General features: G+C 46.3%; 1 protein-coding gene across 1 annotated transcript in view; it reads left to right on the forward strand.

The window, feature by feature from the left end:
* The window catches only part of CSMD2 (CUB and Sushi multiple domains 2), a 571,607-nt gene extending 554,609 nt beyond the window's left edge, over positions 1–16,998 (forward strand). The window contains exons 63-71 of the mRNA XM_087858682.1: positions 425–536; positions 1,108–1,287; positions 6,473–6,538; positions 7,231–7,392; positions 9,064–9,176; positions 10,369–10,456; positions 11,824–11,962; positions 12,135–12,349; positions 14,602–16,998. Of these exons, the coding sequence (XP_087714808.1) occupies positions 425–536; positions 1,108–1,287; positions 6,473–6,538; positions 7,231–7,392; positions 9,064–9,176; positions 10,369–10,456; positions 11,824–11,962; positions 12,135–12,294 (1,020 nt within the window). The 3' untranslated portion in view covers positions 12,295–12,349; positions 14,602–16,998. The remainder of the gene's footprint in view (positions 1–424; positions 537–1,107; positions 1,288–6,472; positions 6,539–7,230; positions 7,393–9,063; positions 9,177–10,368; positions 10,457–11,823; positions 11,963–12,134; positions 12,350–14,601) is intronic.
* The last annotated feature ends 5,730 nt before the right edge of the window (positions 16,999–22,728 follow it).

Raw genomic sequence — 22,728 nt, forward strand, 5'->3', positions numbered from 1 at the left:
CGCATTTCAGTGTCACAACACTGCGCTGTAGGCGTGGCAGGGCTGGCGGTCCCATGCTCGGCGCCAGAAGACTCAGACTTCGAGTTCCCGGCAGACTGTCACCCAGTGAGCAAATGTAGAAGCTGGACCTCAGACCAGGGTCTTCTGATTCTGAGTCAGGCATCTGTCCGCCACAGCAGAGCATGCTACGTCTAAGAGCATTGCTCTGGCTCCGGGGCTTGGGTAAGGGCTGGTGGAAGAGGCAGAATGGCTGCCTCCAAGGGTAAATACTATTTAACCAGGCAGAGAAGTGGACGAAGGATGTTGCAGGTGCAGGCAAGGGTGTGGGTAGGAGCTGGGTGATGGGAAAGTGAGTAGTCAAGTGACAGGGTATGAAGCATCGCTGGATAGAAAGGGATGAAGGAAGCTTCCGTCCTCCCCACAGGTTGGAAGCACAGTGCTCTTCCGTTGCCAGAAAGGTTACCTGCTTCAGGGCTCCACCACCAGGACCTGCCTCCCCAACCTGACCTGGAGCGGAACCCCACCCGACTGTGTCCGTAAGTGCAGACTTCACCTGCATCCCCAGACAGTTCCTCTCGGCAACACGGTATCTCCCCCAGCTGGGCACCCAGGACATGCTCGAATGCTCTGAATGACAGGGAGCTCGTGACTTCTCCCTGGGACCAATACTGCTTTCTTTGTAGTCCTATCCCTTGGGGCCTCATGGTAGCCATTTCCACACAAAAGCCTTTCTGATATTTGAAAGCAATTCCTATGCCTTAGCAAAAAAGGAAGAACTTTCCAGTGGCGGCAAAAACTAGCTGCTACAAGGTCAGCCCTCAGGATGAAAGATTTCAGGCTTTTGACCATAACTACTCCTCTTCCCCCAGGAAGAGTGCTGCAGGCGCCCAGGGGGGACTAAGCCAGGATCCACATCATGTCCGTCCTGGCTGTACATCTAGACATCAAGGCTGAGGTTGGAGGGGAGGTTTGGGGAGGGGATGCTGGACATGAAAGGGGCCTAGAGGAGAAAGGAAGGAGATATTCCATGTAGGAATGGGAATAGTCGAAAGGCCGCCTAAAGACCCTAATCTCCCCAGGTCCAACACTGTCTTTCCTCTCGTCCAGCCCACCACTGCAAGCAGCCAGAGACACCATCCCATGCCAACGTTGGGGCCCTGGACTTGCCCTCCATGGGCTACACACTCCTCTACTCCTGCCAGGAGGGCTTCTCCCTCAAGGGTGGCTCCGAGCACCGCACCTGCAAAGCCGATGGCAGCTGGACAGGCAAACCACCCATCTGCCTGGGTGAGTGAGCCCACTCGGCGAACCTCTCCAGGGTGGGAGGTCATGGGTGACCGCTGAGCTTGAGCAGAAGACAGCAAGAGAGAAGGAAGAAATAGGATTTCCAGGAGCTGGATCCTGCTTCTGAGTTTCTGAGGCATTGAGCCTCTAGGAGATGAAACCAGAGCAGTCCAAAGAGGCACATAGTGAGGCCATCCCAAGTTTTATTTTGCTACCTTCTGCCTGAGCTAAAGAGTTATTTATTTATTTATTTATTTATTTATTTATTTGAAAGAGAGTATATGTGTGCATGGTCTCTCTCCTCTCTCTCTTTCTCTCTCTCTCTATCTCTCTCTCAAAAAAAAAAAAAAAGGTAGACTTACCTTAAAAAAAAAAAAAAGAATTGTTTTGTAGCCTAACATATGATCTGTCCTGGAGAATGTTCCACGGGCACTTGAGAAGAATGTGTATTCAGCTGCCGTTGGGTGGAATGTTCTCTAAGTGTCCAATAAATCAATCTGATCTACTGTGTAGGTTAGGCCCAGTGTTTCCTTATTGATTTGCTGTCTGGATGATTGATCTGTGGTTGAAAGGAAGGTATTGAAGTCCCAACTGTTACTGTGTTGCTGTCTGTTTCTCTGCCCAGATCTGTTCATATTTGCTTTATACTTAGGTGTGCTGATGTTGGGTGATAAATATTTAGAACTGTTATATCCTCATGATGAATTAACCGCTTGTCGTTATCTAATGACCTTCCTTGTCTCTTGTTGTAGTTTTTGGCTTAAAGCCTATTTTGTCTGATGTAAACATAGCTTCCCCTGCTCTCTCTTGGTTTCCATTTGCATAGAATATCTTTTTCCTTCACTTTGCCTTCTGCTCTATGTCCTTAAAACTGAAGTCAGTCTCTCATAGGCAGCATATTCATTGGGTCTGGTTTTTTTGTTTGTTTGTTGTTTTGTTTTGTACATTCAGCCACTCTCTGTGTTTGGATTGGAGAATTTAGTCCATTTACATTTAAAGTAGTTTGTACGGACTTCCTGTTGCCATTTTCTTTTTTTTTTTTTTTTTTTTAAAGATTTTATTTATTTATTTGACAGAGATAGAGACAGCCAGCGAGAGAGGGAGCACAAGCAGGGGGAGTGGGAGAGGAAGAAGCAGGCTCATAGCGGAGGAGCCTGATGTGGGGCTCGATCCCATAACGCCCGGATCACGCCCTGAACCGAAGGCAGACGCTTAACCGCTGTGCCACCCAGGCGCCCCTCCTATTGCCATTTTCTTACTTGTTTTTCTGGCTGCTTTGTAGTTCCTTCTTTCCTTACTCTCTTCCTTTGGGATTTGACGAGTCTCTGTGGTGGTATGTTTTGATTCCTTTCTCTTTACCTTTTGCGCATCCACTAAAGGTTTTGTCTTGTGTTTACCACGAGGCTTACATAAAACATCTTATAGTTATGACAGTCTTTTTAAAGCCAATAACAACTTGGGCGCCTGGGTGGCTCAGTCAGTTAAGTGTCTGACTGTTAGTCTTGGCTCAGATCTTGGTCTTGATCTCAGGGTCATGAGTTCAAGCCCTGTACTGGGCTCTGTGCTGGGCGTGGAGCCTACTTAAAAATAATAAATAAATAATGAGTAAATAAAGCAAATAACCATTTAACTCTGAGTGCATGCAAAAGCTCTACATTTTTACACTCCCTTCCTACATTTTATGTTTTTGATGTAATAGTTGACATCTTTTAATACCATGTATTCCTTAACAAATTATTGCAGTTCTAGTTTGGGGTTGGGTTTTTTTTTTTATTATTAGGCTCCACACCCAGCATGGAGCCCAATGCAAGGCTTGAACTCATGACCCGAAGATCAAGAACTGAGTGGAGATCAAGAGTCAGATGCTTAACTGGCTGAGCCACCCGGGTGCCCCTGCAGTTGTAGTGATTTTTAACACTTTTGTCTTTTAATCTTTATACTAGAGTTATAACTGATTTACCGATCACAATTACAATATTAGAGTATTCTGAATTTAACCATCTATTTGTCTGTATCAATGAGTTTTACAGTTTCATATGTTTTTATATTTAGATCCTTTCTTCTGCTTGAACTGCTGCTGTTGAACGTGTGTAGATGCACAGTCAGTGTGTCCATGGCGGGAGGGGAATTTGGGAGCCTCCTATGTCACCATCTTGGTCCAGAGTCTCTTCAAGAGTTCTTTATATATCTAGATTATAAGACTCTTACCAGATACAAGATTTGCACATATTTTCTCCCATTTTATGGATTGTCTTTCACTTTCTTTTTTTTAAATTTACAAGTACTTTCTCCTTTATGTCGCTTATCACCTAAAATGAAATTAGACTGTCACATTTCAAGCTCCATTTTAGTCCTGTGTTAAATTTTTTTTCAAATGGAGTTTTTTTTTTACAGCCTTATTGAGATATAATTGATATATAAAAATGCACGTATTTAATATGTACAACTTGATGAGTTTGGATCTTTTCACCTTCTTTTGGTATCCTTTTAAGCACAAAAGTCTTTCATATTAATGAACTCCAATTTATATTTTCTTTATTCATGCTTTCACATCATACCTAAGAAACCAGTGCCAAATCCAGGGTCATGAAAACTTACGTCTGTGGTTTTTTTCTAAGAGTTTTATAGTTTTAGCTCCCAAATTTAGGTCTTTTTTCATTTTGGGGGTGGGGGCTTAGGGGAAGTTGTTTGGGGTCCAGATTCATTCTTTTGCATGTGGATGTCTAGTTGTCCCAGCTCCATTTGTTGGAAAGACTATTCTTCACTGTTCATTGAATTTTCTTGGCACCCTTGTCAAAGATCATCTGACCGTAAACATGTGAGCTCATGTCTGGATCCTCAGCTTTATCCACTGGTCTGTATGACTGCCTCTGTGACATCACCACAGTTCTGATTACAATAGCTTTGTAATAAGTTCTGAAGCTGGAAAGCCTACACCCTCCTTTTCTTCCTTTTCAAGATTGTTTTGGCTTTTCTGGGCCCCTTTTATTTCTGTATGAACTTTAGGATTGGATTGTGAAATTCTGCAAAACAGCTGGGATTCTGACAGGGGTTGCAGTAAATCTGTAGGTCAGGCTGGGGAGTGTTGCCGTTGGAACAGTATTAAGTCTTCCAGTCCATGAGCCTGGGATGTCTTTCCATTTAGTTAGATCTCTAATTCCTTCTAACGATGGTTTGTCATTTTCACTCTACACATCTTGCACTTCCTTGGTCACATTTAGTCAAGTTTTATTGTTTTTGATGCTATTATCTACTTGTGTATAAAAATACAAAATGCTTCAGATGAAGTTGAATTTCAATTCAGCCCCTTACTGTGTGGTCTTTGGCAAGCCTCTTCACTTCTCTGCCTCTTAACGAGTTTCTCTTCTATAAAATGGAGACAGTAATCTGGACCTCACAGTTTTGAGAGCAGGAGTAAATGAAATAATGTGAATAACATGGCCTAGCACAGCTCCTGGCCCATAAGCTTTCTCCCTCTTACTCCCTTCATCTTATAAAACCTAAGATAGTAATTTTCATCATACAAGTACTTGACTGAGTCACTGTGGGAAATTTCTCCACAACCTTCTGTACATAAGCTGCCGTCTGGAGTCGGAAGGATGGTGCTCAAACTCTGGCCTCCTCAAGGAGATAGCAGGGAGAGTCTGCCCCTCCTTGGTGACGAGGCAGTTATTTCCGTTGTTTCTGTGCAAAAGAAGAAAAGACATGAACTCTGGCCGACTGTCACCTCATGTTCATAACCTCATTTATTCAGCGCAGGCCTGTGAGGTATGTTTCAGTATTTTCCCATGTTTCCAATGAGGCAATAGATACTCCGAGGGATAAGGTGACTGGTCCAGGTCACACATCATGATGTAGCACCGCTGGGACCTGAGCGCTCAGGCCCAGAGCCTGTGACTTTGCCTGTGAGGGTTTCTCGGTCTTTTTGCCCCCCACGCACAAGTGCCTGATTGAATTCAGCTGTAGACTGATGTGCATAGAAACTGCTGTGAGAGGGATGACAGCCTCAGGCCATGGGCAGCTGCTAGTAGCCTCCGTTACCTTTTATGATCTCTGAAAGTGCTTCGAGAATCATCGGCACGCCAGTGGTAAAAGTAATGGTGAACGCAACGATCAGAGGGAGACCCAAGACCAGGGCCCGGATGTTCAGGCACTTGGAGGCAGAGACATAGGCCAGGGACCCAGTCACGTCGCCTGCCATCTTCCGCTCCCTAGGCTTCACAGAGTAGGCGAATGCCCGGAAGCCCAGACTGTGTTGAACAGGGACCGGATGATGTGATCGGACATGGAGGTCTTGCTGTAGATGTTGATCGTGGTGGTTGCCCGAGGAGCCAAGCCCTGGGGCACCCCCAGTACAGCCCCCTCGTGCTCCTCCTTGAGCATCTCCTGGGTTGGGAGGGACGCCGGTGTGGATGCCAGAGAATTGTGGTTCGTGGTGGGAGACGGGGCAGCTGTTGCAGGCTTCTCAGTCTTAACATCATCACTCCAAGGGAAGGCACCACGCCACTCAACTCCCAACCAGGCCTCAAAGAGTTCACTTTTGATTGGTGGAAGGTCCTCCTTTGTGCCAGGCATCCGGGAGGAAAGCAGAGTGGGACAGGGCTTTTTAACCGAGAGTCATCAGTAAAGGTATTCGGTAGATCTAGGTACAAGGGTGGCAAAAGAGACAGCTTTGTTGTCCTTTATCTCTTACCGAAATTTAGCACCTCCTTTAAGTTGAAAGGTAGACACAAACCCACAGCAGTGTTGATGATACCTATGACTTTGTCACCAATAAAAATTGCCGAGATTTTCATATTATATTACAGTTGTTACTGATATCATGAAATATTGCTTATGCTCCTGGCTACTTCAAGGATACGGTAGTGACTGGACCTGCTACTAGATCTTGTTATTTAATGTAGTAATAAAGAATCCCATATCTACCTGCATCCTAATTCTTTCACATGTCAATGACTATAATTGATAAAATGGGTTTCCTTTTAACTCTCTCTGTTTTATTATTCCAAGAGGGGTCAGTCCATAGCATCACCAGACCATCAAAGTATCTACTCCCAAACTAAGAGGATAAGTCTAAAGCAAGATCTCAAAGAACCCATTGACCTAGTGTCCGAGAGGTGGCCATTATTTTTTCCAATAGAGTGTAGACCAGAGGCTGAACCTGTGTTCTTCCATTCTCTTTCCCCAGCAGAGGTCCGGCCTAGTGGGAGACCCATCAACACTGCCCGGGAGCCACCACTCACCCAAGCTTCTGGTAGGTATGATCCAGATCTTCAGTTCAAGAAACTGGTGTGGATTTCTTTACCTAGTTACCCAGAAACATGCACATGACTTTCCGAGTACTCAGTGAAAGGGTATGAAAACTGTCTACAGAGCCAAACAGATTCCTCCACCCACTACCCACCCCTGACAAATGTCAAGAGGAAGTGAGCCTGAAGGAAACAGAAACCTCATCCAGAAGAGTCCAAAGCCTTCCAGAAACACATCCAGAGCTTCGAGCTCTGGAGCCATTGTTTACCACAATCCCCCTAGCACAGGACTGGCCAGTGTGTAGTCACACAGACACAGAAACCCAGGTCCTCCCCAGGGAAGTTCCTGGAAATTGTTACTTTTTTAACACAGGTATTGTCTCTTTCAAAATGCGATGTTCAGACCTGGGCACATAACTACAGGTGTGGCCCAACCAATGCAAAATTATTATAGACTGTCATATCCTTTTTTGAACTTTATGCTTTTATTTACCACATTAGCATGTGTGTTATATAAGAAGGAAACTAGAGTTGGCAGCATATTCAGTTCAAGTTCCATTTTGGATCACAAGAGGACCAGAGCACTCCATCATCCTCTCCCACGTGAAGCTTTGGGGAAAACAATCTCAGTGAGTGAACTGGAATCAGCCACCAGGTGGCCTCAGTCCCTCTCACATCTGTTTCTCAATTCCTCCAGTTCCTGGGGATGTTTTTGCCAAGAACTCCCTATGGAAAGGGGCCTATGAGTACCAGGGGAAGAAGCAGCCGGCCATGCTCAGAGTGACTGGATTCCAAGTTGTCAACAGCAAGGTCAATGCCACCATGATTGACCACAGTGGCGTGGAGGTGCACTTGGCTGGTAAGGAGCAGACCACCCCTCTGAAAGCCCGGGTGTGGTAGGCATGGGCAGTGGGCGGGCACACGCCCTCTACAAGGACAAGTCTACTGTCACTGGAACCTCATGTCCTGGGGGAGGGACTTGTCTGATGGGCAGGAGGAGGAGAAAGTGTCTGTTCATCTTTGTTTGCGTGATAAAATCACCAGGGACTAAAAGGAAATGGTTAGATGACAAACATTAATAACTTGAACAGAAAAAGACTTAAATAAAGAGAAAAGAGACTGAAATCCCTAAAACAGAACCAAAAATAGGGACAGAAAATTCCCAGAAGCCAAAATACAGTCAATTAACAAAAGAAAAAATATTTTTCAGTAGTAATCAAAAAGCTAAGAATAAACAGAAAATGTCATTTTCCACTTGCGCACTAAGATTTTTTTTTTAAGTGATAAACGTTAATGCTGGTCAAGGTCCAGTGAAGGCACTGATGCACTTGGTGGTCAAAGTGTCAAATAGTACAGTTCTAGAAAGCACTTTGGCAGTTTGTGTCAAGATCCCTGAAAATTATTGAACCCATTTAATTCTATTTCTAAGAATTTTTATCATAAAAAATAGCTATGGAGGGAGTCAAACATTCCTGAATAAAGGATGTTCACATTACAGGGCTATTTGTATTACATAAAAACTGGAAAGAGAAAATTGTCCAAAAACAACAAAATGGATATATTAATTATAATACATCTGCTAGATAAAATAGTGTGTCCGTTTGGGGGCAAATGGACCTACCATAGTGCATTTACAATGTGACTCCAGTTTTTAAAGGAAATATTATATTCATAAGAAAGAAAACTGGGGGGTGACTGTGGCTCAGTCGGTTAAGCGTCTGCCTCAGGCTCAGGTCATGATCCTAAGGTCCTGGGACTGAGCCCCCCCATCAGGCTCCCTGCTCAGCAGGGAGTCTGCTTCCCCCTGTCCTTCTGCAGCTCCCCCCACTCATGCACTCTCTCTCTCGAATAAATAAAATCTTAAAAAAAAAAAAGAAAGAAATTTGGAAATAATTCCACCAAAAGGTTAACAGTGACTATTTCTTAGTGATATCAGAAATGATTTCTTTTTTCTTCCTGCATCTCTGCATTTCCCAAAATTCCCCCAATTTTCCATCTTTTTATAATCAGGAAAACTAAATCTCTCAGAAAGCAAACATTTCTGGAAGAGATGGACAAAGGAATGCATGAGTGAACGGATGTAGACATTAATACGCGGCCCACATACAATCATGCCCACTCATTCGTGGGAGCGCACACAAAAACAACAGGTTCACTCATTTGCTCTAAGGCAGAGTTGAAAAGACATTCTCAGAAGCCCACGTACATGCCTCGTGCACTCTGACACCCACGAAATACGCTAACGGACACATTAACGTATGCAGAATCATATTCGCTTTATTCTGATGTGTACGTGTCTTTGAAGGGTCACAAACACAGGTCAAACCCACTTGTCTGTAACACACACGCACACATTCTTGTGTGCCCTCACAGCCCACACAGACTGACAGGCAACACTACGCTTACCTCCTGGAGGTCATGCGCACAATGTTGACATCAACATCGACACACGAAATTCCACATACACGCAAATGTGGGTTTGCAGATTTGTCCAGATCTTTCGTGTATTCTCTGAACTCCCTTCTCCCAGGAATTTACAAGAAAGAAGATTTCCATCTCCTGCTCCAGGTTTACCAGATTACAGGGCCTGTGGAGATCTTTGTGAACAAGTTCAAAGACGGTCACTGGGCTTTAGATGGGCATGTAAGTACGGCAAAATCTCAGTCCTTGACCTCCCTGTGCCCTTGCCCCGCCGTTGATTCCCAGATCACAGGCAGGGAAGGGTGAAGAAGAGACTGGAAATGCGTAGGATCGACATGAAAACTTGGGAGGTTTTCTTGGGGGCCAGGACTGGGATCAGGGAAGTCCTCATCTGCTAGTGAAGTGGGTAAAGGAACAGATAAAGGGGCTAGGAGGCTGAGTGTCCGGAGGGCTGGCACATCTGAGTGATGCGGAGTAGCTTCTGATGTTCGAGCAGGAAGCAAGGAACCCGAACAGTGGTGTAAGAGTGAACTCGAGCAAGCTGGAGTAATGGCGTGTGCCAGGATATGGGACAAGGCAGTGGGTCCCCGGAGACTACTTCAAATATCCGCTCACATTTGAGGATGTGATTACAGATGACTTAGCACAGCCTGAGAGACCAAGACACAGGGGAGAAGATACGGCTTTCTTGCCTTCCCTTGTGGGAAAGCCTTACCACATTCTAGGGCATTCCTAAGGCAGAACGCAGATCCATACGGATGCTCGTCTGCCCATCCCTGCCAATTTCACGGGAGGGGAACTGCGCATAGTGTCACGTGTCACATCTGTGGCTTCCCTGTCCCGGATTGTTGATGCTGGACGTGGAAGGGTGGGAAGGAGGGAGGTCACGGTGGCCAGAGTAGCAGAGAGCTGAGGAGTCAGGGCACATCCGCAGGGACCAGACGGATGAGCCAAGAAGACTTCCATCCCCAACTGCCTCCTCCAGTTAGTAGCTGTTGGAACTGTGATGAACCGTCCAAAGTGTGTTCAGTCTGCTGGGTACACTTGAATCATGGCTCGGGGGTTCCAGCGGCCCTTGAGTCGTTTTCACCACGGTGATAACGGCTAACAGTTCTCTAGGCCCAGAAGTGTCCTCAGTGCCCTCTCTGCGGGAGCTCGCGCAGGCCTCACCGCCACCCTGCGCACAGGTACTGTTGTAACTCACACCTGACAAGTGAGAGGCCCCCACAGATGAAGTGATTGGACCAGTAGACCATGAAGCTCCTCCCCGCCTCCTACGAGCACCCGGGGCGCCCGCCCCACCCCCGGCACCGCAGTCCCGGGGCGACAACAGAGTCTGCCCGCACACGCCGGGAGGGCGTGTGACTCTGCCTGGCATGCCCCCATCTCACGGCCTCTGCCCTCACCTTCACAGGTCTCCTCGGAGTCCCCAGGAGGCACCTTCATCTACCAAGGCTCGGTCAAGGGCCAAGGCTTTGGGCAGTTCGGCTTTCAAAGACTTGGTAACTATAACTAGCATTTGTCCCCTGGAAGGGAGACACTTGTGTACTGGGGCCAGGGGGAGAGGAGTGAAGTTCACAGCCAAATCCTGGGGTTCTTGACCATTTGAGGGTCATGGACGCCTTTGAGATTCTGATAAGGGCTATGGAATACGTCCCCAGAAACAAGCACATACACTTAATACACTCAACCTTTGCCAAACAGTTTCATGGCCAGGCCTGGAGTCGAGAGCCCCAGCTTACGGGAGGTTGGGTCTCAGATACAACCCCCAGCAACACCAGCCACCAGCCCTTGGGCACCACACGGACACCCCCATGCCGATGTGGGGTTCTCAAGGGTGCCTTTGTTCACACTGTCCTTTTTCTCCCCGAGCAGTCCTGGTAGGTGGCTCTTCTCTGGCAAATTTACCCTGCCTGCCGCAGTCATGGGCATCGAGTCTCCTCCCTTCAGAGACGGACCTTGACCCAGAGCCTCAGACTCTGGTCGGGGGAGGGTACCTGGTTTCTCCAAGGCGGTGGGAGGGGAGACAGGAGGCAGTCATGGGTGCGCCAGAGTCAGCTCTGTGTACCTGAGTGCTGACACCACCCTGCCAGGGGCCCTGCCTGCATTTTCTTGCAGCTGTGACCTTCGGGAAGCTTCTCCTTGTCTTCGTGGAAATCTGCTTCCCTGTCATTCCCACTCTCCTCCCCCGGAGGAGTTCTTAGCTCGCCCTTGTGCGGAGCATGGAGTAAGATTTCTCTCTCTTCCCTACAGCAGCCCTTCAAGTACTTGAAGACAGGTCCCCTGGCCCCTCAGCCTGACACAGGCTTCACAACTGACTCCCTGTCCCCCGAGGCAGACCTGTCCCCTCTTGGAGCCTCCACCCGGGGCGAGGTGGGCCACTTAGCGGGCCGCGTGTCTCCCTGTGCTCCCCTGAGCCCTCCCAGCCTTGTGCCAGGAGGGCCACAGCGGAGGAGGGGAGACCCGCCCGAGGCAGCTCACACCTCCCCTCCCACGACCACCCCAGCAGGTCCACCCACACCTGTTTTGTATTTTGGCTTCCTCATAAGGTTTTATCTGATTAAATGCTTCTATGGCCAAGAGAAGTTTCAAAACTTCTGAAGGCGGCTCCCTTTGAAGCTGTGACACGGTTTTAGGTTCTCTTGCAGACTGCCTTCCCCGGGACTGAACACGGTCCTCTGCGTGTGACCTGCCCAGCCCATGTGGGGCGTCTTCTCCCGGGGGACTGTCTTGAGTGGGGGGGAAGGCAGCTGGCACGGTGTCTGGGCTGCAGGAGAGGACCTCCCCACCCGCGGCCACACCGCCCCGGGGTTGTCCCCTCACACATCACGTCTCTGTGACCTAAGGTTTCTGCTCTGTGACCTTGCAGACCTCAGGCTGCTGGAGTCCGACCCCGAGTCCATCGGCCGCCACTTTGCTTCCAACAGCAGCTCGGTGGCAGCCGCAATCCTGGTGCCTTTCATCGCCCTCATCATCGCGGGCTTTGTGCTTTATCTCTACAAGCACAGGTATGGGGGGGCGCAGGAGGGGGTCGGGCCCCATCCCTGACCCCAACCCCCACACACACACAGCCTTCCTGGGGCCTTGTGAAAGGAAGAACAAGCTCCCGCCCCCTCCCTCTCCCCCTTCAGACCCTGAGCCCCCCCTCTTTGTCTTGGTCACTCGCCGTCTTATTCCCAGGAGAAGACCCAAAGTTCCGTTCAATGGCTATGCTGGCCATGAGAACACGAACGTTCGGGCCACATTCGAGAACCCAATGTACGACCGCAACATCCAGCCCACAGACATCATGGCCACGGAGGCGGAGTTCACCGTCAGCACAGTGTGTACAGCGGTATAGCCACCAGGCCTGGCTGCCACCGCCGCCGCCACCGAGAGCCCGCCTCCGGCAGCCGGTGAGGAGGGGGCGGGCGGCACGTGCACAGGGACACCCCCACCTACAGACGCGGGGGGCGGGGGGCGGCAGGGCCGTGCGCGGAGGACTGCTGTGTGCCAGACACTGAGCTAGGGACTGCCCCCCCCCGGGGTGGGTACTGTCTTTATCCCCATTCGATGGGAAGACTGAGGTCCGGGAAAAGGAATGAACTCGACCAAGATCACACGGCTAGTAAGGAGCAGGGGCCGAATGCAGTCCCAGGCGGGCCGACTCCAGAGACTGTGCTCTTAGCCATGGGCTTGGCACGACAGCCAAGTAGAACGTGTCGGTCAGGGCTCTCCAGAGAGAGGTGCGTGTGTGTGTGCAGAACACATACATAAAATACGCATACCACACGTGTGACATCTGCATATCTGTGTCCACACAGGAAGACACACGCATGTGATATCTCGATATAGGGATATCCACCTAAGAGGTGGGGATACATGTGTGTGTGTTGTATGTATACATAGAGGAAATGGGGGAGATTGAGTTTAAGGAATTGGGTCACGTGATTGTGGGGCTGGGAAGTCTGAAGTCCACAGGGCAGGGCTGCAGGCTGGAAATTCCACCAGGGGTTGATTTTGTCTTGATCCAAAGGCCATCTGGAGGCAGAATTCCTTCCTCTTCAGAGACCTTAATTTTTCTTCTCAGGCCTTCAACTGATTGGATGAGGCCCACCTCTGTGGGGTGGGTAATCTGCTTGACTCAAAGTCTACTGATTTAAGTGTTAACACACCTAAAAAAATCCCTCACAGCAACATCTAGACCTGCATTTGACCAAACAGCTAGTAGTGTTTGACCGGAACCCTGTCGAGTCGACGTGTCAGATTAGCCACCACGTTGAGCATAATAGCTGGGCTGACACAGTCCTTCCCTGTCTCCAATTCCCCCTTCCCTTCTCTGAGTCCACTTTCTCCTCTAGATTATTTCTCTGGCTTAAGTCTAAGCTTAAAATTGTAGGTATTATCATAATTTGTACATAAAGAGATAAAAATTATTTTCAGAATATACAGAGGCAACTATTAAACACAAATAATTAACTTACTGAGTTTTCCACATCCTTTGACATCGATCTGAAACAAACATTAAAGAAGGGGGAGAAATTATTCCAGAATTCCTCACTTAATGCTGAGGTTTAATCTTTATGATCCCTCTGTACTTTTTCCTACTCAGAACTCGTACAAATAGAAAGCAAAAAAGAAAAAGGAAAATCCCCTCTGATGGCATAAATCAGGCCTTATGGGTGATCAGTAATGACCCTGCACTTCGAGCTGCTGAATTACTGAACAGTGTAAGAGAGAAATCAGAATGCCCCCTGATCTGCCCCTCCCCACCCCCTGCTCCCTATCTCGGGCTCCACTGGGTCCCCACTCCTGCGTGCACAATGTGTCACCTGCGGGTCACATGCCGCTGGTGGCTCCAGATCTAAGCAGCCCTCAGCATGGCCCATCATCAGCCTTCGGGACTTCAGAATATTCCACCCAGCCTGCAGCTCTCCAGCGAGGCTGCTCTGGAAAGGGGCCCACCGCGCTTGGCCCAGAGAGGAGCACAGCGAAAACACCGAGAAAGCATTGCGCGGCCCAGGGAGGGAATGTGTGAAGAGCCACCCTGAACACACACATACGTTTAAAATGAATAATTAGGTGATAAATTCAAATGATGGCTAACAAGAACAGCTGAAATTAAAAGAACAACCCAAAGCAGGGAAATCATGGAGACCTGTGGGGTCCGTGAGTGAGGGCTGTGTTGTGGCTTTCATGGGCCTTTTCCTCCATTAAAAAAATATACATTAAACATGATAGTTGACAACTGTGTTATAAAGATGTCTATAATCCAGTCTGGACACACTTTTATATGCCCGTTATTATCATATTCATATTTTTTCCTTCTGATTTTGAAAGAAACTAAAATTAAACCATTTTCCTGGGCCCCTGAAAGTGTGGTGACCCCTAAGCATTGGGTCTCTTGTGCCTCATGGATAAGTCGACACTGCCAGGAAAAAAAAGACGGTATTGGGAAAATGTGTGTCCTGCTATGTGTGTCCCCACCTACACCCCGTCCTCAGTCTGGGGAGGTCAAAGATCAAGGCTACTAATTTACTTCTTTCCCCTTTACCCCTCTTTGCTTTGCCTCTTTTCTCTCGCCTGCTTCTGCTCCCCGCCACCACCCCTCCGCCCCCGGCCGTGCCTCTCTTGTTTCCAATCTCTGGTGCGATCTGTCTGTCCCCAGTTCTCCAGGGGACAGGCAGTCAGCCCCCTGAGCACAGTGCCCGGTGCCCATCTTCGTCTGTCTCTCTGCCTGTGTCTGCTACTGCTGGGACTTGGGCCCTCGCCCTGCCACCATCTGCACCTGCCACCCCGGAGAAGACTCCCACTGGGCCCCGACTTTGGGCAGTAAAGGAAGGGGGGGCTGCAGACGGATGAAGGAAGCTTACGGATTGAAGCACCTTGTGGGTGTGCCCATGTGTGCGTATGGGCCTGAGCGCGCACAGACACGCGCCTCTCCTTCATTTGAGTCCCATGGAAGAGACCACAGAAGCTTAAAAAAGAGAAATGTGCGTGGAAGATGCCCCATGCCCTGCTCCCCACAAACACAGAGAAGGGGTGAAGAGGAGGACGCCCGGTCCACACTGAAACCAACACACCGCACCTGCCGTGTGTGAGGACGCAGATGGCCAGTGTGCAGAAGCCAGCTCTCTGCCGATGGACGTTCTCATCTGAGAGTGACAGCAAGGAGTACCCCAAGGGCAGAAAAACATCTTAAGAAGTACTTTGGAAAGCAGTTTATTTTTTCCAACAGAATTTTATTGAGTTCTAAACCCAGTGAGTTAAAAAGTCATTCTGGATCCCGGGCAGCAGGGGGAAAGAAGGATGAGTCGGGGGAGGGGGAGCGGGTATATGGCCTTGAGTCCAAGGTCAAGTCTGGCTGTCAACTGACAGAAAACAAGCAAGTCTGGCCCAGACAGAGGTGGCCACGTCTGCAGGCATCGGGAAGGTGCTGGTACAGGAGGGCAAGCCTACCCCGGCGTCCAGAAACAAATGGCTGCCATGTGTTGAGTTTCTTTCTGTGCCTGACACTTCCAGTGTATCATCTCTAGACCTCACAACACCCAAGATTGAGGAATTGTTACTCTAAGAAATGAGAAAACAGAAGCCCGGAAAGGTTGAAGAGACGTAAGCCACACAGTAAGTGTGCAGTCAGGACGCTAACCCAGGCGGGTCTGACTCCAAAGTCCACCACACCAGCCACCAGCCACCCAGGTCTAACGGGGCACCAAATTCAAGGGGGAGTAGGCGCATCTCTATAGTGGAACTGTGGCCAGGGCTGGTGGCCCAGGCAGGGGACCCGTGTGTCCTAGCAGGCTCTGTTCTCTCCACCCGGGCAGCGTCGGGGAAAGGACCCGGTACCCAGGCCTCCTGGAGCTGGTGCTGGCCCCTTGGCTCCCGGCAGCCCCTCACTACAGCAGACAGCGGACCTGAGCACGCCGGAATCAAAAGAATGGAGTGAATGAAAGTCACATTCTCTCCAGTTCCTCGCAAGTGGGCTTGATTCATTTTGAGTTCCATCGTGCTTGGGTCATTACTGAATTCCATATACGTATTATTGGGACACTAACAAGTTTAGGTATCAAATGGTGGCATTTAGAGCCATTTTCTCTGTCCTCGGGAAAGTCCCCCTGGGCTTAAGCACCTGTGCACGTGTGCCACGCGGGCCTAAGATGTTCGTATCACACACTGAATACAGATAGAAATGTAAGGGAGTGGAGTAGCCGGGACATCTGGTTCTTAAGCGAATGAAGTAATCGGCCTAACGTCAAGATGGCCTGGAGTACAGGGAGAGGTGGTCAGTTTCCAGCAGATGGGACTGGGACCCGCCATGGCAGGAACCCATGGCCGCCCACACCTGCTCTGGGTCACCGCATCCCTGGGCTTGACGGGAGAGGACCAACCCAGACACACACGCACGCGCTCATCTCTCTCTTTCCTGGGAAACAAATGCAGGAAGTTCTTTGGCTGCTTCCTTCCCCGTTCTTCACTCCTCTCAGACCACGCAGCGGGCTCCTCCTCCAGCCCTGCCCCACCCCCTGCCCTGTGTCCCCTTGTGAAGTCCCAGGAGACGCCCGAGGAGCACATGCGGGGGCGGGGAGGGCCGTACTCCGCTGTGCGTCATCGCCCGTGCCCCCCTCTGGCATCTTCGCACCACCTCCAGAGGCTTGGAGGCAACCGGGGCAGACTAGGCCTTTCACTCACTACCCGCCCCGTATACCCACCACCATCCCATGAGGGAAAAAAAAAAGTAAAACAAAAACAAACAAAAAAAATCTTTTGTACAGAGATATATTTTTATTATACAAAGTTTGTACAGTACCAAAAAAGAAAGAAAAAAAGGTGTAAATTTTTTTTTCATTATTGTAGGTAAACGGTAGTGGAAGCCTTTTTTGTAAATGTAATAAAATGTATAAATATGGTTTTCAGAAAACACCAAGTACTGTACATATGCAATCTACACACCTCCTTGGCTTGTCTGCAGTGTATATATTTAATTTATCTGTCTCTGTATATGAGGCTTCCCCTGGGGTCCTGCGTTATGGTACTTTCCTGAATTTGAAAGCAATTTTAAATTTTTTGAATTCAAATAAAATATAAATTTTTGCATTGGTTTCTTACATTTCAATGGCCTTTTTCGTGGCTGGGGCAAGTGTTTCTTGGGGAAGGGGAGGAAAGTCATATTTTGGGCCAGAAGCCAAGAGTGGAAATGCAGAAATCTACCATAGACAAACATTAACACAAGACCTAAAATATAAATATCTTATAAGAAAGCATAGTGGAAAGCTTCATGACATCGGATGCGGTGATGATTTCTTGGCCAGGACTCCAAGAGCACAGGCAACAACAGAAACAATAGATAAATTCTGCTCCATCAGATTCAAACAGTGCGCCAAAGGAGACCGTCACCAGAGTAAAAGGCAGCCTAAGGGATGGGAGGAGATATCTGCAAATCGTGTACTGTTCAGGCGTCATTACCCAAAAAACATAAGGAATTCCTACAGTTCAACAACAACTGATTTTATTTTTTTTAAGATTTTATTTATTTGAGGGGCGCCTGGGTGGCACAGCGGTTAAGCATCTGCCTTCGGCTCAGGGCGTGATCCCGGCGTTATGGGATCGAGCCCCGCATCGGGCTCCTCTGCTGGAAGCCTGCTTCTTCCTCTCACACTCCCCCTGCTTGTGTTCCCTCTCTCGCTGGCTGTCTCTATCTCTGTCGAATAAATAAATAAAAATCTTTAAAAAAAAAAGATTTTATTTATTTGAAAGAGAGAAAAAGCATGAGCAAGGGAGGAGCCGAGGGAGAGCAACAAGCAGACTCTGAGCTCAGTGCGGAGGTTGCGGGGCTCAGTCCCACGACCCTGAGATCACAACCTGAGCCAAAATCAAGAGTCGGACCTTTAACTGACTGAGCCACCCAGGCGCCCCTCGAAACCTGACTTTAAAACAGGCAAAGGACTGAGCAGACATTTCTCCAAAGAAGACAGCAGGTGGCCAACAAGCACATGAAGAGCTGCACAGCATCACTCCTACCACCAAACGTACAATCAAAACCACAGTGAGACGCCACCTCAGATCCACTAGGATAAGTGCTATGAAACACAGAAAATACCGAGTGTCGGCGGGGATGTAGAGAAACTGGAATCCTTGCGTGTGTGAAATAGAGGCTCCTCAGAAAATGGGCTGCTATGTGATCCAGCCATTCCTCCTCTGGGTACATACCCGAAAGAACGGAAAGCAGGGTCACAAAGAGATCTCTGTGCACCCATGTTCATGGCAGCATTGTTGGCGATAGCGTAGGGGTGGAAGCAGAGCAAATGTCAACGGACAGATGAATGGTTATACGAGATGTGCTATCTGTGTACGATGGGATAGGAGCCTTAAAGAGGAAGGAAATTTTGACACGTGCTGCCACATAGAGGAACCCTGAGAACATTATGCTAAGTGAAACAAACCCATTACAGGACAAATACAGCATGATTCCACTTACATAAGGTGTCAAATTCATAGAAATAAAGTAGAATGGTTGCCGGGGCTGGAGGGAGGGGGAGTGGGAGTGTTTAATGTGTACGGAGTTTCCATTTTACAAGATGAAAAAATTCTGGAGATTGGTTCACAACAACGTGAATATATGTGATAATACTGACCTGTACCCTTAAAAATGGTTAAGATGGTCAATTTTATGCAATGTGTATTTCATCACATTTTTTTAATTTAAAAAATTAAGTTATAATAAAGCCCAGATCAGCTCAGGACAGAAACCTGGGGACAGAAAAGCTCTTCCTCTTCCGGGATGGGGTGTGGCCTGGCCTGAAGAGGTCGGGCTCTAAGGATGGCAGCCCACAGGGCAGGTGGCTTAGGCAGCAGGAAATCTACAGTAGACAAAGGCCGAACTGAGGAGGACCATCCAGACAAGACGGCCACCACAGGAGAGGTAAGGAAGGAAGGACTGGCGAGAGCCGAGAGTCTCCTCTAGGGAACCCTCGTGCACTCTTGGTGGGAAAGCAAACTGGTGCAGCCACTGTGGAAAATAGTATGGAGATTCCTCCAAAAATTAAAAATAGAACTACCATGTGATCCAGCAATTCCACTTCTGGGTATATATCCAGAGGAAACAAAATCACTCTCTTAAAGAGATAGCCGTACCCCCCATGTTCATTGCAGCATTGTTTACAACAGCCAAGACACGGAAGCAACCTAAGTGTCCATCAGTAGATGAATGAATAAAGAAGACGCGCGTGCACGCACGTGTGCACACACACACAATATGTAATAGTATTAAGCCATTTAAAGAGAGAGAGAGAAAGAGAAGGAAATCCTAACATTTGCAACAACATGGATGGACCTCGAGGACATTATACTAAGTGAAATAAGTCGTGCGGAGAAAAGCAAGTACTGTATGTTCTCACATGTGGAATCTTACAAAACAGAACTCAGAATAGATTGGTGGTTGCCAGAGGCAAGGGTGGTGGGCAGCAGAAATGGTTGAAGGTGGTCAAGAGACGCAAACTTCAAGTTGTAAGAGAAATAAGTTCTAGAGATTTAATTCACAGCATGGTGACTATAGTTCACAATACCATATTGTATATTTGAAAGTTGCTGATAGAATAGATCTTAAAAGTTCTCATCACACACACACAAAAGAAAGTGTAACTATGTGAGGTAATAGCTGTTAACTAAGCCTATGTGGTGATCATGTCACAATACATACATATAGCGAATCACTGTGTTTTATGCTTTAAATTCATACAATGTTATGTATCGATTATATCTCAATAAAACTAGGGGGAAACAGGATAAAACAGAAAATAAGTAGTGAAATATTTAGCTAATTAAAGTATTTAACTAATAATATTTAACTAATAAAAATAATAATTAATATTTAACTAATAAAATAATATTTAATAAAAATAATAATTAAATATTTAATATTTAGCTAATAAAATAATATTTAACTAATAAAAAATAATATTTAGCTAATTAAAATACTCCCCCCCCCAAAAAAAAATAAGCAAAAGAGAGGAAAAGTTTTTTCAAAAGCATTCCAACACTGGGGCACCTAGCTGGCTCAGTCAGAAGAGCATGTGACTCTTCATCTTGGGCTCATGAGTTGAAGCCCCACATTGTGTGTAGAGATGACATAAATAAATAAATAAACTTGAGTATTTAGCCTCAAGCCAAAAAAATAAATTTAAAAAGTGTTAAAGCATTCCAACATTAATTAAATACAATTAAACACACAATTGCAAATATTAAAGTACACACATCGGGGTTCAAAAATTGAAACGCAAATGGACGTACAAGAAGATGTGAAATGAGAGCTTTCAAAAACAAAAGGACAAGCATAGCTTAGAAATTAAGACCTAACTGCAAAGTATCAAAGGGACAACAGATTCAGAAAAAAAAGTATACACCAGGGCATATAGGAAGAAAATTAAAACATTTAAGGAAACAAAAATCAAATAAAGGAGTAAAAAGGGTAAGAAAGTGGGATACAGAACAGGCAAAGATACAGTAATTTATGTGCTGTGGAAGTCCCTGCAGAAAGAAACCTAAACGAATGGAATAGAATTAATATTTAAAATTATACGTTCAGAAAACTTTTTAGAAATAAAAGAAATTATATATGTAATTAACTAATATATTGAAAGACCCACCCTGATCCCGGGAAAATTATCTTGGAATGGCCAGATCTGGGATATACCCCAGTAAGACAATATTTTAAAGAAAAGAAAACAGTCTCTGGGCCTCCAGGTTAAAAATTAAGTCCATTACAAGAAAAGAAAATCAGGTTGTCATCAGATTTCCTAATAGCACACAAAGTAAAACAAGAGTGAAGCAATATTTTCAACAAACTGAAGGGAAAATATAAGCCAAGTATTATAGATGCAGTAATTTTTAAGCATCAAGACTATCAAACACAGTATTAAATATTCAAGAACTCAGGAATATTTTACTCAGGAGCCCCTCCTGAAAAATCTACTACTAATGAAAGGACAGATTACATCCAACCCATTGGGAACTTCAGCGAAAAGACTGGTTTTGAGCACTGATTATATTGAAATCTAAGATGAAGACAAAGTCAAAGATGAAAGATTTGTAAATGTCATGTGTCTGACAAAGAGGAAATAATTTTTTAATGGGAAGAGAAAGGAGAGGAAAGGGGGAAGTAAAATGAACCCATTGTTAGCCGCAGAGAGAATAGGTGGGAGTAGAAAAATCACCTAAAGAAAGATTTCCCAAACTCAGCACCATTGACATTGGGGGCTGGATACTTTTTGCTGTAGTATTTGGCTGTGCCAGGCATTATAGAATGTTTAGAAGCATCCCTGGCTTCTACCCACTAGATGCCAGTAGCACTCCGCCTCCAGTAGTGACAACCAAAAATGCTTTCAGATATTGCCACGTGTCTTCTGGGAAGCGAGACTGATACATACACACACCCTCCCTCCCCTCCACTGAGAACCACTAATATAAAACTAATAAAATAATAAGTCTAGTTAACATCCATCACCACACATAGTTCCAAAAATTTTTTTTCTTATGATGAGAACTTTTAAAATCTACTCTCTTAGCAACTTTCAAATATACAATACAGTACTATTAACCACAGTCACTATGCTGTACAGAACCTCCCAGAACTGACTTATTTTACGACTGGAAGCCATCTCTTGGTTTCTAAATTCCATTTCTCACTAAAAGAAACCAGGGCTCCTTTGAGAAATGATTGACCCCACATCTAGAGCAAGTTAAGCCCAAGCTGGGACATCTAGTTAAAATGGAAGCACTCAAAGACTGTAGACCAATTACTCAATGATATCACACTCAAACCCATACTTTAGCTGTTAGAAATCTTTCAAAATAAAAAGTTGCAAGAAAAAAATCAGGCCTACACTATTTTACAGAAGAATGTCACCAGACCTTCAAAGAATATATAATCCCTGCCTTATGTAAGATTCCAGAGAACAGAAAATGAAGGAAACTTTCTCAAACCCTTAAGTATGAAAAAAAAATAATAATAAATAAAGAAATCCTCAACATCAAAAACCAAATGAAATAAATGAATCTGACAATATATAAAAACTGGTAAATAATTATTTCAAACTACTGTGACACAGCAGCCTGTCTGCACATCTCTGGCGGGATAAATCCTAAGGACAAAATTGGGGCGGGGTGGACTTTAGAAGCCCAACAAATACCCCAGACCATCTCTGGTCCTTGCTTTTATCTCCTGGAAGTGTAAATAACTTAAAATTTCATGATAAATTAATACTGAACATTGTATAAAAATCACAAAAGAACACCAAAAAAGGTCTATAATTCCAGCACCCTGGGATTGCCATGGTAACATTTCGCTGTAGATCTTTCCAGAGTGTTTTTGTGCCTACACCTACCTTTGTAATATTCCCCTCATTGCTAACAGTTCATTGTGGACATTTCTACCTGCAGCTGTGTATGTGCATTTTTTGTCACATTTTAAATGACTGCTTAGTTTTCTATTGCCTGCTAGTATATCATTGGTATCCTATTCCCCTTTATTGGACATTCTGATTGCAAAATGTTTTGTCATCCAGTTGCTACCATGAGCAACCTCATAGGATGATTATTGGACATTGTTTAGGACCTAACTGACTATGAATTTATTGTGGCACCAATCTTTCTGATAATGCTTTTATTTTCTTACAACAAAAGTTAATAGCATGAATGCAGGTAATGGAGAAGTTGCATTGCTGGATTCTTAGTTATTGACATTCTGCCAGGCAGATGTAACAGAAGACAGCAGTAAGAGCGCAAAGTTATTGGTAAGAAT

This window comes from Ursus americanus, chromosome 33 (assembly GCF_024610735.1).
Source record: "Ursus americanus isolate L20-20 chromosome 33, mUrsAme1.1.p, whole genome shotgun sequence".
Classification (NCBI taxonomy): domain Eukaryota; kingdom Metazoa; phylum Chordata; class Mammalia; order Carnivora; family Ursidae; genus Ursus; species Ursus americanus.